Source organism: Ambystoma mexicanum, chromosome 8, assembly GCF_040938575.1.
Source record: "Ambystoma mexicanum isolate Mex_15411 chromosome 8, UKY_AmexF1_1, whole genome shotgun sequence".
Taxonomy (NCBI): Eukaryota; Metazoa; Chordata; class Amphibia; order Caudata; family Ambystomatidae; genus Ambystoma; species Ambystoma mexicanum.
Window position 1 is genome coordinate 138659317 of NC_090929.1, and position 14788 is coordinate 138674104.

The 14788-nt window shown below is 45.0% G+C and overlaps 1 protein-coding gene across 4 annotated transcripts in view; it reads right to left on the reverse strand.

The window, feature by feature from the left end:
- Positions 1-14788, reverse strand: part of GARNL3 (GTPase activating Rap/RanGAP domain like 3) — a 1295083-nt gene that overhangs the window by 459968 nt on the left and 820327 nt on the right. For all 4 annotated transcript variants that reach the window (XM_069609500.1, XM_069609499.1, XM_069609501.1 and 1 more), the window contains one exon: positions 8098-8162. In XM_069609500.1, coding sequence (XP_069465601.1) covers positions 8098-8162 — 65 coding nt within the window. The remainder of the gene's footprint in view (positions 1-8097; positions 8163-14788) is intronic.

Genomic DNA, 14788 nt, shown 5'->3' on the forward strand with positions numbered 1-14788 from the left:
TCCCTTTCTCTGCCGCCTTGCTGCATCTCTGATTCCCTGCCTAGTCGCCGGTGAGCACGGTCCCCTTCTCTGCCGCCTTGCTGCATCTCTGATTCCCTGCCTAGTCGCCGGTGAGCACGGTCCCCTTCTCTGCCGCCTTGCTGCATCTCTGATTCCCTGCCTAGTCGCCGGTGAGCACGGTCCCCTTCTCTGCCGTCTTGCTGCATCTCTGATTCCCTGCCTAGTCGCCGGTGAGCACGGTCCCCTTCTCTGCCGCCTTGCCACATCTCTGATTCCCTGCCTAGTCGCCGGTGAGCACGGTCCCCTTCTCTGCCGCCTTGCCGCATCTCTGATTCCCTGCCTAGTCGCCGGTGAGCACGGTCCCCTTCTCTGCCGCCTTGCCGCATCTCTGATTCCCTGCCTAGTCGCCGGTGAGCACGGTCCCCTTCTCTGCCGCCTTGCTGCATCTCTGATTCCCTGCCTAGTCGCCGGTGAGCACCGTCCCCTTCTCTGCCGCCTTGCCGCATCTCTGATTCCCTGCCTAGTCGCCGGTGAGCACGGTCCCCTTCTCTGCCACCTTGCTGCATTTCTGATTCCCTGCCTAGTCGCCGGTGAGCACGGTCCCCTTCTCTGCCGCCTTGCCGCATCTCTGATTCCCTGCCTAGTCGCCGGTGAGCACGGTCCCCTTCTCTGCCACCTTGCTGCATTTCTGATTCCCTGCCTAGTCACCGGTGAGCACGGTCCCCTTCTCTACCGCCTTGCTGCATCTCTGATTCCCTGCCTAGTCGTCAGTGAGCACGGTCCCCTTCTCTGCCGCCTTGCTGCATCTCTGGTCTCGCCACGATCCCACTGTGCTGTCGTGTTCGATGTGGTCTCAACCTGGCAGCGTCTTCTATTCTGATACCCACGATATGGCCCTCTCCAGATGTCTACTGTTCTACTCTAGTACTCCGCCTCGCAGTTGAGCCTCCCGGCATTGCCCGTCATACATCTCCTCTACATTTCCACGCAAACGTTTGTCTGCATTTCAATGTGACAATTTCTCTTTGCCACTACGGACCTTGCTTACTGGCCTGCATCAACGTTTCACATTTTTTCCATACCGTGTTGCCCTCACTCTACCCTAATGTATCTCTGGACTGTATCTGCTCTCATTTTTGCATCTGCCTTCATCTACATTGTGACTCTGGATGCTGCTGCGGAGCAGCACTGTATTTCTCCTTCTATTATCTTTTACTCACATTTATCGTTTCATAGTTTCATGCTCCTCTGTTTCCTCATAATTTCTTCCCACTTGCTGATCCATGCATGCTCTCCCCAACGTTGCGTCCTCATGGAGGTTTACCTGTTCCGTAGTGTGACCCTCGTCAACCGTCTGAGTTTTTCTTTTTCCAATCCTTGCTCCAGCCTGCACCTGCCCACTCCACTCTCACCTCCTTCCCCTCCCATCCTACTTACTTCCTTCCTGCTTCCTCCTCCTCCCTCTCCCACCGTGCTTTCTTGTACACCCTCTCACTGCCTAGCAGCCCCTTGTTATGTCCTCGCTTTACACTTCTGCTGTAACCTATGACTACCTTCTTGTCTCTTCTGCCCCTAATGTTGCATCTTACCGCTTGATCAAATTGTTATGTTGCCCTTGCTTTATGTGGTGAGGCAGGCGAGTGTTTTCTTGTTTCACCTTCCCTTACCGGCATCTGGATACTTGCTGTAACCTATTACACTGTGCTTTGTTGGGCTGTGCCCCAGGACTGCCTGTTTTTAACCTGTTAGCACTTAACGTCCCTCTCTCCTTCCTCCCCTTCCTCTCCCTCTACCCTTTATGTGTAGCACTTGCATGATCCAAATCACTTCACGGCCTAGTTAGATTGTTTTTATCTGTCTTCATCCCCTCCTCCTCCTTCCCTTCCCCTGCTCCCCCATCCCCCTTTCTTTCACCTTACATCACTTGCACGTTATGAATGTTTCAAAACCTTTTGAGAACGTTTTTGTTTGTTCTCTTACACTGCATCCTTTTCCCAGCCCCCTGTCTTGATGCACCTTGAAACACAATTATGCTGCATAGTGCGCATTACAAATAAACAACACTACTTTTCCCCAGGGCGTAGAATCAGGCCCTAAGTTCTTTCAAGTGTGAGTGGGCCACAGGCGAATGTCCTGTGAAGTTCTGACATCAGCTCAGGAAGGGGGTAGACTCTGCTGATGACCGAAGCAGGATTCAAGGAGGTGGCTTGTCCAGGTCAGAACTCATGCACTTGCTTGTGTCATTTGTTCTGTTATTGTGTTTTATAGTGTGCACCGCTGCCCTTTTCGTTGTCTCCTGGCACTCTGAAAAGGAAGGAGGGCTGGGAGGGATTAGTTAGTGGCATGGAGAGGGGAGGCACTAGAGAGCTTTGATCTGCTGATGTTAGCTTCACTTTGGATAAACCGGCCACTGTGTGCTGGGTTCGTTTTTAGTTGGCAAGGAAGGTGGAGTTTGTTGTATGTTTGTAGGATGATTTGTGTATAATTGGTTTCGTTTTTAGTAGTGTGTTGTGTTTAGTTGAGTGTTGCTGAATGTGTGCATTTTGTGGTGGTTTTAGGTTTCTGCTGTGGTAGAGGTGTGTGTTTTGGTTTATGTATATAGTGAGTGAGTATGCAGGATAGCAGAACGTTTTTAGTAGGGTTAGTTAGTGATGTTAGCTATCTGTGTCCTTCTATGCAATGGTTCATATTCTTGTACGGTTGTTTGAGTTTAAAATGCTTTGTTTTGTTGGGGCATTCAGGTTTCGGTTCATTAGTTTCTGGTTGTTTTGGGTGTTTCTCTTATATTGTGTTGGCTGTTTCCCTTCAACAGTGTTTCCCGTTTAGCTCAGTGACTTAAAGAGCCATGTTTTTAGCAATTTTCTGAATTTTCGGTGGTCTTTTGTTGTTCGTATTTCTTTGGGGTGTGTTCCAAAGTTTTACTGAGATTCTGCAGAAATTTCTGCTTTGAGTATTGTTATGGTTCGAGGTGAATGTCTTTGCTGGAACTTCCTGTTCAGTTTGGTTTTAATGGTCCATTTATTTTCCAAGGTTTTTAACCACTTTGGAAGGTTCTGGTCAAATTTCAATGTTGGTAGCCCGTGGACTCAGGTGTTGGTTCGACGGGCCATTTGGCGTGATCATGATTTCTGTTTTGTACAGGTTGAGTTTAAGGCTGTTGGTACTCCGCCAATGGTAAATTTCTGTGAGGCAGTTGATATGAGTTGGGTCTTGTTCTCCACCAGTGTTGATTTTGTAGAGAGGATTTGTGAGTCATCTGTGTAGTTGTAGCAAGTGAGAAAAAGGCTCTTGATGAGGTGGGTTCTGAGCTGCAGGGTTTAGCCACATTGTGTTGGTTATTTCACCCTAGGAATTTTAACCACAGTAAAGCTGTGTTTTGCCGATTCCTATTTCTTCAAGTCTTTTGACGAGTGTTTCATGGTGGACTGTGTTGATGGCTGCTGATAGTTCTAGAAGTAGCAGTACTGACATGACGTTGGAGTCTGTGTTGTTTTTAAATCATCCCATATAGATAGTAATGCTGTTACAGCAAAGTCATTCAGTCACTGGCTGCTTTTCAAGACCTGCTCTTGGTCACAATAATAATTTTTCAGACTCAAGCTTAGGTCCTAGTGTCAACTTCAATTGAAGTTAACTCATCGTTACTCGGCATATCTGGCTCTGCACCTTGAAGTAAATGGCTTGCGGCTTCTTTCTTCACATCGCCTAATTAAAAGCTACTGCTTTTAAGGGTCGGCACACAGCTTCTGGTGGGAAATTGAGTCCAAATGCTCCAATGTCAGTAAAGCGGTCACATGTTTCCAGGAAGAAACCATGCTCGGGAGATGGGCTTCCAACCAGAAAGGATCAGTTGAGCAGTGTACTGTAAACACATACATCTTGGCACAAGCTGCTAATCAAAACAATTCAGTGGATGCTCCCAACATATGTTTTGGACATTTCCCATGACTTGGCAGTTGACTAGGCTGGCTAGGAGGGATGGGAGTTGACGTACAAAATATCTGGGGGTGAGGGGACACATAATGAGTAGACTTAGAAAAACCGAATTGTCCGAATTACAGATGACTCATCCTTGGGCGAACATTTGAATACGTTTGCCTGAAGTTCATTCACATGGCTTTAAAGAGGGGACATAGCTGGAGCCCCAGTTCGGTCTTATGCAGCTTTCAGATAGGCAGGAGGTTGTTGCTGGAGTTAGGCTTATGATATTTAAAGAGGGGCTAATACACTGGAGCACATTTAGTTTTAGGAAGAAAGGAAGGATGAGGAAGTGAGTGACTGGGACCCAATGAGATAATGAGTGTTAACGTTGATTTCGCTTACACAGCCTTATGTGATATTTACTATTAATTTGAGTGGGTGAATAACACAAGTGCCATCACCAGAAATTTGAGGAGGCAGCTGATACACCAGTCAGTGTCCATCTTGAAGCAAGTGGGTGACAAACACGCTATTGGGTAACACTTGGGAGGAGGAGCGAGATGAGCAGGTTAACCCTGAGGGCAGTTTGCGGGAGAGGCAGACTCACTTGATTCTGCTAGTAGGGAGCAGCAGAGTGTCATCGTGGTAGGTGAGACACCGGTCACTGTCCATCTCTTGAAGTGAGTGCAGAATAAACGTGCCATCAGTATAAACATGAGAGGAGTGGTGGTTGGAGCCAAATATCTATGAGAGAAGCTTGTAGGGGAGTCACTATTACCCGATTGTGCTTGGAGAGAGAAGCAGAGATTTCGGGAGATGGTGGTTGACACCCAGTCAGTGTCTGTCTCTATAAGAAAGTGGACGAGGCATTTGCCATCAGGTGTCACTTGGATCAAAGTGCGGGAGGAGCCTTGAAACCCTGGGGGCTGACATACCAGTCAGTGCCCAGCTCTTGAAGTGAGTGGACAATGTACATGCCATCATGTGACACATGGAAGGACTCGTGGCTTGAGCCAGGATTCCATGAGGGCAGCTTGACTCGAGTTTGCTGGAAGGGAGCGGCAGAGATTCAGGGAGGAGAGGGGGCGACACACATTTAGACACATTGGAACACCATGTGAGTCCCAAATGGGCCATAGGCAAGTGGAGAGGGTAACATCTAACATAAGTTCCACACCCCCTGCACCAGGAAAATGAACATCCACCAAGGCCGAAAGAGGAGGTAGCCCTTTAGGCTCTGTCCACTATCTCAGGGGCAGAAGGGGGAGGTATGCAAATCTTCTCTACTAATGATCGAGGAAGATCAACAGACAGAGTAGTTGAACAGCAGGAGGGGAATGAAAATAGCAGGTCTCTAACTCAGCAGCCCTCCTCCACTGGGCCAGGCAATGATGCTGATGAGATGGATAACGATCAAGACAAAGATTCTGATAGCAACAAGCATTGTTCTTGGAAAGCAGTGATACTGGCACCTAAGACGCAAATGCTGTAGCATTATTAGAAATGTGTCCCCACCTGTGTACAGTTTCTTTGAGAAAAAGCCTTCCCTTTGAAGATCAAACATCACATTACATCATTAGTTGGAATCCAAAACTCCACCAGCAATGTCAGCACAATAACATCCACATGAACCGAGCCCACGTGCTAGCCCACTGTATAACTTAAAAGTGTGTCAGTACTTTTCAGAGAATTAATAGCAAGCCAAACTAGCCACTTGCACACTCTGCCAGAAAACGGTGTTCATAGCGAGGGTAGCGACCAACTTGGGCACCACATCTATGGAGTCCAGGTTACTTTCTGCAGCCAGCCTTTCATCCACATGGGGAATATGCCCACCTGCTCCTTAATGCCTCTGTGGGGGCGTCCACATAAGGCTCTGTCCATTTATTCTATGGGGGTGTCCACATGAAGCCCTCCCACCCTGTCCCTATGCTTGCTGTCACCACCCGTGCCGCCTCCGATTGGCCCTATTTCTGGCACTCCTACCACTCCGGCGGCCTCCTCGGATGCCTAAGGCACCTGCAGGGACTCGGAAGATCGTCAGTGCTGTGTAGCCCAGGCCCGCGAAGAGCACAAGGTTCTCCCCCTTCTAATCCATTATGTGGAAATACTCCACATGCAAGGAGAACTGCAGCTCCACTCCACCCCCTTGTGGCCCCAGCCTTCTTCCCATTTGCCTCCTAGAGGAGCAGCCAGCCTGCCATGACAATTGCCTCAAATGGCAATGCCGAGAACTGTGTTTGTGCGCTTACTACTCAATGTGAGAACCCAAAAGTGTGCAGTCAGAGAACACGAGAGAACCACAGTAGAACTCTAAGTGAGAAAACAAGGGAACAGATAATCCTACACCTAAAAAATACAACTAAAACTAAGACTACTCAATACCAATACAACACTACTACTCCTACGACTACAATTTCTACTACATGAAGACGCACATGGCAAACATATATTTGTTTTTCCCTGTCTTTTTGGAAATTCAAGTAGGTGTATGAAACAGTTTTATTTTTTTAAAGGGACACAATAGAGGACATGCATTAGAGGAAAAGGCCAAGAGGGGCATTTTACTTGACTCGTAAATTGTGCTGGCAGGAACCGTGTCCAGTTGTACTCTGTGCAATTCTGGACATTTAGAGTGGAAATGAAAAGAGTAAGACAAAAGCGAAGTTGCCTGTACCTCTTCACATTTCCAATCCATGTTGGGAAAAAGTGTAAATGCCTCCTACAAATTAGACATTACAGGCAGCGTTTACAATGGATTCCTATGGAATGAACCTGATTTTACCTGGTGTAAAAATGCAGATTCCAAAGGAATCGCTTGGTTTCCCACCAGCATAGTAGTACATGCTGGTGGAAAACCAAACAGCTATTTAGCGTGTGGGGCGGGAGAGGACCAAGGAAAAGCATGTCCCATTCCATGGCCCCACTCCAGCTTCAAATGTAACTAAAAATCCCTCAGAGAATAAAAACAAAGGGTAAATGGCGTATGCCTTTGTTTTCCACTCAGCTTTTACAATCGGCCACTGTAAATTGATCCCCAAAGTTGTTTTCTTTTTTTATATGGGAGAATTAACACACGGTACTATCACACACTAAACAAATGCTAAGACAAAGGGGAACCCAATCTGGCTTCAAAAATACACTAAACAGAATGAAACAACACAAAAGACCAACAGGAACCAGATACAACTCCTGCAAGCTCCTTAAAGCACTTCCCAAAAACTCCAAAATGCACCTAAGCACCCTCCCGGTGTCAGGCTGCCTTGTGTATCACTGTTCCTCGCAGCCTAGCAGCACTCACAAAAGAAAAGGAAGTGAGCTGCCCCTTTAAAAGCAGGACACATTTCCTTTAGGAGATTTGTGGGCTCTGATTGGCAGAATGAACTCTGAAAAACCAGAAGACTCTCCCAAGAGGGCCCTGATTGGCTAGATAACCCAGGAGAATAAATCTGTATTCAGTCACACGATCCACTGCTCTTGGTATAATCGTGTGAGGCCCCAAAGCCCACCGCGAGCTGTTTGGGGATTCCTCCTGCCGACAACCAGTCCCATTCTCCCGACAGCGAGGGATCTTCACTCAAATATTCATCCACTGCTCCTGGCAATCTTTGGAGAAGTAAATCCTGGCCCAATTATGAGAACCCATTGACTGTATGACTGGCCAACCCCTGTTGAAATTTCACATAGAAAATGACAATAAAGAAGCATTTTTCAATAAAAGAGTCTTAGATGTACTATTCTTTCCAATGTATATGTTTTCACCGTTTTCAGCAATTGCCAGTTTTTATATGCAGTTAGGTTAACATTTGTTAAAATAATCAGCAGTAAACATGTGCACAGCTGTCAACAGATTTGAAATTACTAAGGCACTTTTATAAAAAAAAAATACTCTGGTGATATTGCAAAGTTGATGTTGATGTCAGTGCACTTTATTTTGAAATGTTTAATAAAAAGTACTGTTGAAAAAAATGTATACTCTGCTTATTATTAAGTCAAAACAAGTGTGTCAGGGACCTAACCCACCTCCCGCTCTTTCAGACCCAGCAGAGCTCGGGAAAGACCGCGCAAATGGCAGCGGTGCGCAGTACACTTCCCCGTAACACAACATACCAAAGGAAAACCAACCACATACCTCAAAGAGGAAATATACAGTCCGCATGCCTGAAAAATACTTGCCTTAAAATGGACTTCACCGAAAGGGTTTTGGTGGGACTGTATGGAAGGCATATTTTCTGAGTACCCTAAAAGTCAATCCATAAAACAAACTTTAGATAACAGCAACCACCTGCATATTTTCAAAATTATTTCAAACAGCGCCGAAAGAAGACATTCAAATGGAGTTTGCTTTAAAAGTATTGTTACTTCTTGACACATTTCGTGCACATGTGCATGCGGGCTGATGATCGCTGAAAAACCTTTAGGGTTGCTTTACAAAATGGCGTCTTCATGGGAGCAGCAGATTGGCTTTCACCTTTGTCTTTCTAATTTACGGTAATTAACAGCACACATAATAGTACACCTCCATATCAATACACAAACCACAGGTGTGCACTACCCATAGCAATACACAACCTTTGACAATACTCCATCCATACGCATACAGCACCCATAATTATGCAGCACCTACCTATACAAATGCACCACTCACAACCAAACAGCACCCATACAAATATACATGACCCATAACAATACCCCACCCATAACATTAACATGGGTCGTTTGCACACCACATTCACAATACTTTTCTTTCCTCCTAAGGCTTTTACCGCCGGTGCATTCACCCTTCCAGTCATGGGTAATCTTGGGGCCTTTCCTGAGGAGGTACCTCTCTCCTGCTCGTAGTCAGAATTAATGCCAACATGACCCTCATGTCCAATCAGAACTCTTCAGCCTTAACCATTCCTTTGTGGTCGCACATCTCTTTTGTTCAACTCTCTACAGCCTTTCCCTTTCTTTTTCTACTTCTGTTCTTAGTTTGTTCTTTTTCACATCCCTTCTCATTCTGGTTGCTCTTCTTTTTCTCTTCTCCTCTGCTCATAGGTTAAAATGCATGTTGCTGTTGACCTCTTCAAATGTATTTAATGTATTTAATTGTTTATGTTATAACGCTCCTACTACCGTACCTGATTTCGTTTTCTAAGCATGGATCCGGTATTCGAACCTCTGTTGCTCTGCGTGGTCTTGCTTTCCAAGACCAGTGTTGCCCCTGTGCTGTCCTCCATTACGCTGAGCCACTGAACCAAAGAAAACGTCATACAAAAACAACCTACCATACATCATCGTGCGTACTTATTGCATATGCGTTCGATTGGAAAATGACCCGTCCATGCAGGAACCTCAAAGATGAAGGTGTGATAGCGGGCTCCTGGGTGAGCATCACTCATGGGGAGAAACTGAAGTGCATGGCACATTTTCTGCTCACCGAAGGTGGTCCCCCAAAATCCACACTCAAGGATAATCCTACACAGAACCCCATTAAGGTCAAATCCAGGGCCGGCTACTCACTGGTCAGATAGTTACTGCACAACTGGCTGAGCAAACCATACATCAAACCTTAATGTTCAAGAAAGGGACATTTACGAGAATTATTGGGAGAAGACCAGGTCATAGCTTCCTTTGGAACACCTCAATATACATTTAGAAAAATAACTAGGCAACACGATATTCTGTACAATATTATAATCTGGCACAATCTTCTAAATACTAGGAGCATGCTTATAAATTGTACTTTGGTAAAAGCTGAGACAATATCCCTGTACCAATAGCTTGCACATCCCAGTTTCTCTGCTGAAGAATTGCATACAAGGAAACTGTTAAAGACCATTAGTGGATGTTGACCACTATCTCTGCAGTCTCAAAAGATCCTTTCTGTGAGAATGGACAAGAATTAGTTTAAGGTCTTATTTGGAAGCTGGAAAAATCCAAGCATAGCATGAACTATGCCAGTGTTTCACAACCTTCAAAGTGACGATGGATGTGCTCGAGTGTGTCTATTAAAGATGCCGCTCATTGTGCCGGACAATAGGGTCTGCATACTTCACTCTACTACACTTGGATGTTCCCATTTAATTTTTATGATCAACTTTTTTTTATTACTTCCATTATTGCTTTAGATGGATGTAGGACCCAACATGCCAGGTTGCAGCACTGCAAAAGTTGGGGGAAGAGGTAGAGTCCTCTGCTATTTGAGGCATACGCGCTTGTGAGTCAAGCAAAACTGGTGTCAGAGAAATCTGATAGAAATGGGAAAAGGAGGACACCAGGATCATTGCCACTGACCAGACCCAAATGAGTGAGAGCCTTATCGCCAGTGTGTGTTGGAGGAAACACTCTGATTGGGAGCAAAGCCATCAATGTGACCTGCCCGACGGCAGATCATTCAATTGTCTAATAATGCTTGCAAGACAAATTTAATTTTAAGTTTTTTTTCTAGTTGAAAAGATGTCCAGAAATTGAAACAACCCGGGCCTAGAGGAAGGGTTTCAACAGAAGAGTCTTAGTTGCCCTTTTTGAGGGCACTAAGTCTACCTGATTATCAAACTCATCCATCACTACAATTCTCTTATCGGCGACATTTTTAGGGAAATTAAATGCAATCGTGACATTTTCAGGGAAATTAAATGCAATCGTGACACGTCACGTCACTCTGAACTCTCTGAAGATTGGAACCAAGTGTTTCTTTATTGCATTTATAGCAACAGTGGCATTTTCAATCCAAATCAGAACCTCGTGTACTTGGAGGACAAAGGGAAAGAGCCGAGTGAGGCTGAGACAGAGAACTTGCAGCTCAAGAAAGCTAATGATCAGTTTGTTGAAATCTAGAACAGTTTAGAAGGACTCTGATTTGGAAAAAGAATGACAGCCCGTTTTCAGTTCACATGCAACTGCCTTCACACAGGGCGAGCGAGACGGTTCATGCAAAGCTCGAACCACCCAAACAAGAGACAAAGAAGTGTGCCTGTGAAGCTAACAGTGGGTGGACTAGTCTTCCATCTTCAAAGGTGAGCGAGAGAAAGAAAACATACATGCAGGTCAGCCTGAAGATGAATTGATGTTCAACTGCCTTCAGAACGAAAAACCATCACTGTTGTGTAGTAGTTTATTTTTGGAGCACAGCATTCACTGCTCATGTGTCTCTTGGTTGACGGTAATGGTTCATGTAAAACATACCATCAGAGCTATAAGGAATTGGGAAATGTACTTGGGCTTCCCCTTGTGGACCCCCATCTTTACAAGCACACCTGTGTAACACTTGAACCCTTCCGTAAGCTCCACCTGCTTCTATGACTTTGATGATAGCTACTGAGGCAGACTTCTAGCTATAAGGGCACAAGACATTTGGAGTATGCTGATGCTGCGGGAGGGTTGGAATGATACAAGGAACTATGTTTACTTCATGTCTCATGAATGTCTGCACTACTTTGTCTCGTGGATACTAAGACCAGAGACTTTGTAATCAAGACCTGAGATACGATAACAAGACCTGTAATACGGTAACCCAGACCTCAGCTAAGAAACCAAGGGCCTCATTATGAGTTGGGCAGTATTCCGGCAGTAAATCCACTGAAGTACCGCCCGATGGAATTACTGTTACCGCCTATTGGTCTGGCATAATTACTGCTGGATTACAAGTGGTGGTGGCGGTGTTAGTCCCCATTACTTTTGAGTCTTTTGGGGATTTCAGTGGGATTACTGCTGGCAGAATTACTGCAGCGGTAATTCAGGCAATTTTACTGATGTTTCAGCAGAAAGTGGGAGGATATACCTCCATCACCATGCTGGAGGTAAATCCCCCACTTCAGGGACATACTCTTAGTATGCCGGAGCAGGAAAAGTGGTTTGCCGCCATTTTTTTCCCTGCACTGTCATATTCGTAATGAGCCCGCAATACTTGAGATATGGTTAGAAAAACGTAAGATAAAACAACCAAGACCAATAATAACAACAACCAGTGGTTTGGGTCACTGATGAGGGCCAACCGGGCCGAAACATGTCCTTTTATTCTTCACAGATGAGGGGAAGGAATACAAGTAATTGACTTCCCACCTGTGCAAATCTTCCATGATGTGCTTGATTTCTTAAGATTTAGTGATAAAGATCTTGGTTGTCGTTGGATGCAGAAAAATACACATTTGGGAACACCTTCGATGAACACATTTATTTATTTCATTTATTTATTACATTTGTTACGCGGCCAGACCCGGAGGTATCACGGCGTAGCACAACGTTCTTGAAGCATTGGGGACTGTTCTTCTTTTCTATCTGCTGCTTAGATAGGCGGTCCACCACCGCTCTCTAGGGACAGTAGGTATAGACAGTGTAATGTAGCCTTTCCATAGCCAGTTATAGGCATTAGAAATTCCAAGACGAAACATGGCTCTCCCCCTTTTGTCTTACATGTAGATTGAGCAATGGTGAGAACCTGCCTGCTCATATTTACAGCCACCCTAGGTGTGCTTTGGTAACAAAGATCATAAACAATGCAACCAAGAGGTGGTATGCGGTGCTCAAGACCCAAGAAACGTTTGGCAAAGTGCTTTTATCTTGCATCACAAATAAACATAAAATAACCTTATGTGGCATGTTCAGAATGTGGGGACTCACAAACACAGCCAACCACCCTTCTGAGTAAACGCCTCCAAAAGGAAAACACAAAGTGATCTATGATGGCTGCCTGAGGTTGTATAACCTCCATAGACCATGCACTTAGAGATTAGGAACATAGCATGCTGGGTAATAAGCAAGCTCTACAGCCCAGCAGCCCAATGTGACCAGTTAGAGCCCTGCCTATGACGTACACCAATCCAGTCAACTCTTGAGAGGTATGGAAAGGGGGGCAGAGACATGATGGAGAAGCTATGTAGACCTAGAAGGTGTGACATGCAGGTGGTAGTTGTTCAAGGCTGGGGGAGTCTTGACCCAGAGAGTGCTGAGAGCAGGAGGTGCGTTGACCGTGGTTGACCGGAACTCAGTCGAACAGTGCACCAATGAACCATGGTTGTTGGAGAGGTCTGAAATCCTGGAGCCAATGGCGTAAGGTTCGCAAAAAGGATGGAGACGAGAGTGACTCAGTAACCACTGGCGAGAGAACTGCATGGAGTCCACGAGACAGCATAGTCCGAGTTGGAGGGGGTGCAAAGGGTGCAACAAGGACCTTTGCTAGATAGGTTGTGCTATAAAAGGAAAGCAAAGCAACAGAGGCGGGAAGGCCATGAGCAAGGCAGAGAAAGAGCACGAGAGAACAGGACACAGACTATTTGAAGAGAGGCCCTGACGGCATGAGTACATCATTTGGGTCTGATGCTTGACCGGGCCTGATGCTGCCATAGTGAGAGTAATAGAAAATCAATAAGGCATCATGAAAGAGATTCCTGATGCTGCATTCTGGGAAATGTAGTTTAAAGAATTAAAGCACCCAAAAAACATTCAGAAATGGAGCAATTCTACAGCTTAGTCATTGCATCTTGTGAAATGCAGTGAATTGCTCTAAGAATCCCCAAGTGAGCTTTACGACACGAAACACCTCTGGATGAGAATATTAACAAGCAGCCATTCTAACAATGTAATCAAACATGTAAATAAAGATGACAATTTCTTTCTTTCTTTCTTTCTTTCTTTCTTTCTTTCTTTCTTTCTTTCTTTCTTTCTTTCTTTCTTTCTTTCTTTCTTTCTTTCTTTCTTTTTTCTTTCTTTCTTTCTTTCTTTCTTTCTTTCTTTCTTTCTTTCTTTCTTTCTTTCTTTCTTTCCTTCCTTCCTCCCTCCCTCCCTTCCTTCCTTCCTTCCTTCCTTCCTTCCTTCCTTTCTTCCTTCCTTCCTTCCTTCCTTCCTTTCTTTTCTAGAAACACACGCTAACCTTGGAGATTAACAGGATGCTGTGTATTTAGTCAAACATTAAAACTAGAGTAATACGTGTTTAACAGTTACGTTAACAGAAGCAAAACATATTTAAAAACTGGCAGAAACAAAATTAATAAAAATACAATTTAAATAAAATTCAAATGAAAGTGAAACTAAAGAAAAAAAGATCTGTAAATCACACAATAGCACACATACATATTTCACAATTTCCAACAAGCCAACAGGTTTGTAGAATAATGAAAACCAAGAGGCAACACATTTGACAGCTGTGTAGCAGCAGCAGAGACGCAAGGACGTCTGCTCGCATCCTTGGGTTGTGTGATCCTGCTATCGCCTGCAATCGACACCTTCCCAGTCAAGTACATAGGTTGGGATGGTGTGAGGCTCTTTACAGAAATGAAAGCTAGTTCGTTACTGATGACAAAAGTGTGGAGGTAGGGGACGCATGTGTGATATGCTCAACCCCCCTTACCCTGGTGATCAGGTGAGCTGCTGAATGCCAGGGTTAAGGCAGGTAAACCCACCAAAACAGCACTACTGACATCTAGTCTGGACAAGATCTGGTCACTGACAACGAAAAAAAATCAGAAAGTGGTGAAAAGGGTTTGATCTGCCTCAACTTAGCACATTGGAAGCGATAGAAGTGGGATAACTTGGCCACATGTACAGCTGAATTAAGAGTGAAGTCAACAGATCAACTCAGGAACAAACATAGAAGAAATGCCAATTTAAGAAAGGAATAAGCCAAGACTAGACTAGGAGTGCAGAACATGAAGAAATTAATAGCAGAAATCTGTTTTCGAGGCATTCAATTTAAGTGAGTGATCAGTCATTCAATCGTCAATGATATGGAGCGCATCTCACAGGCGAGTGACATATGTTGGAGAAGATACCCTAAGACAGTGTGTGCTGCGATCAGCATACAAATGGACTGGCATCTTGTCGGCCAGCTCTAGATCACCCAGTAGCTCCAGAGGAATAATGAACAAAGTTGGTGAGGAGATTGAAC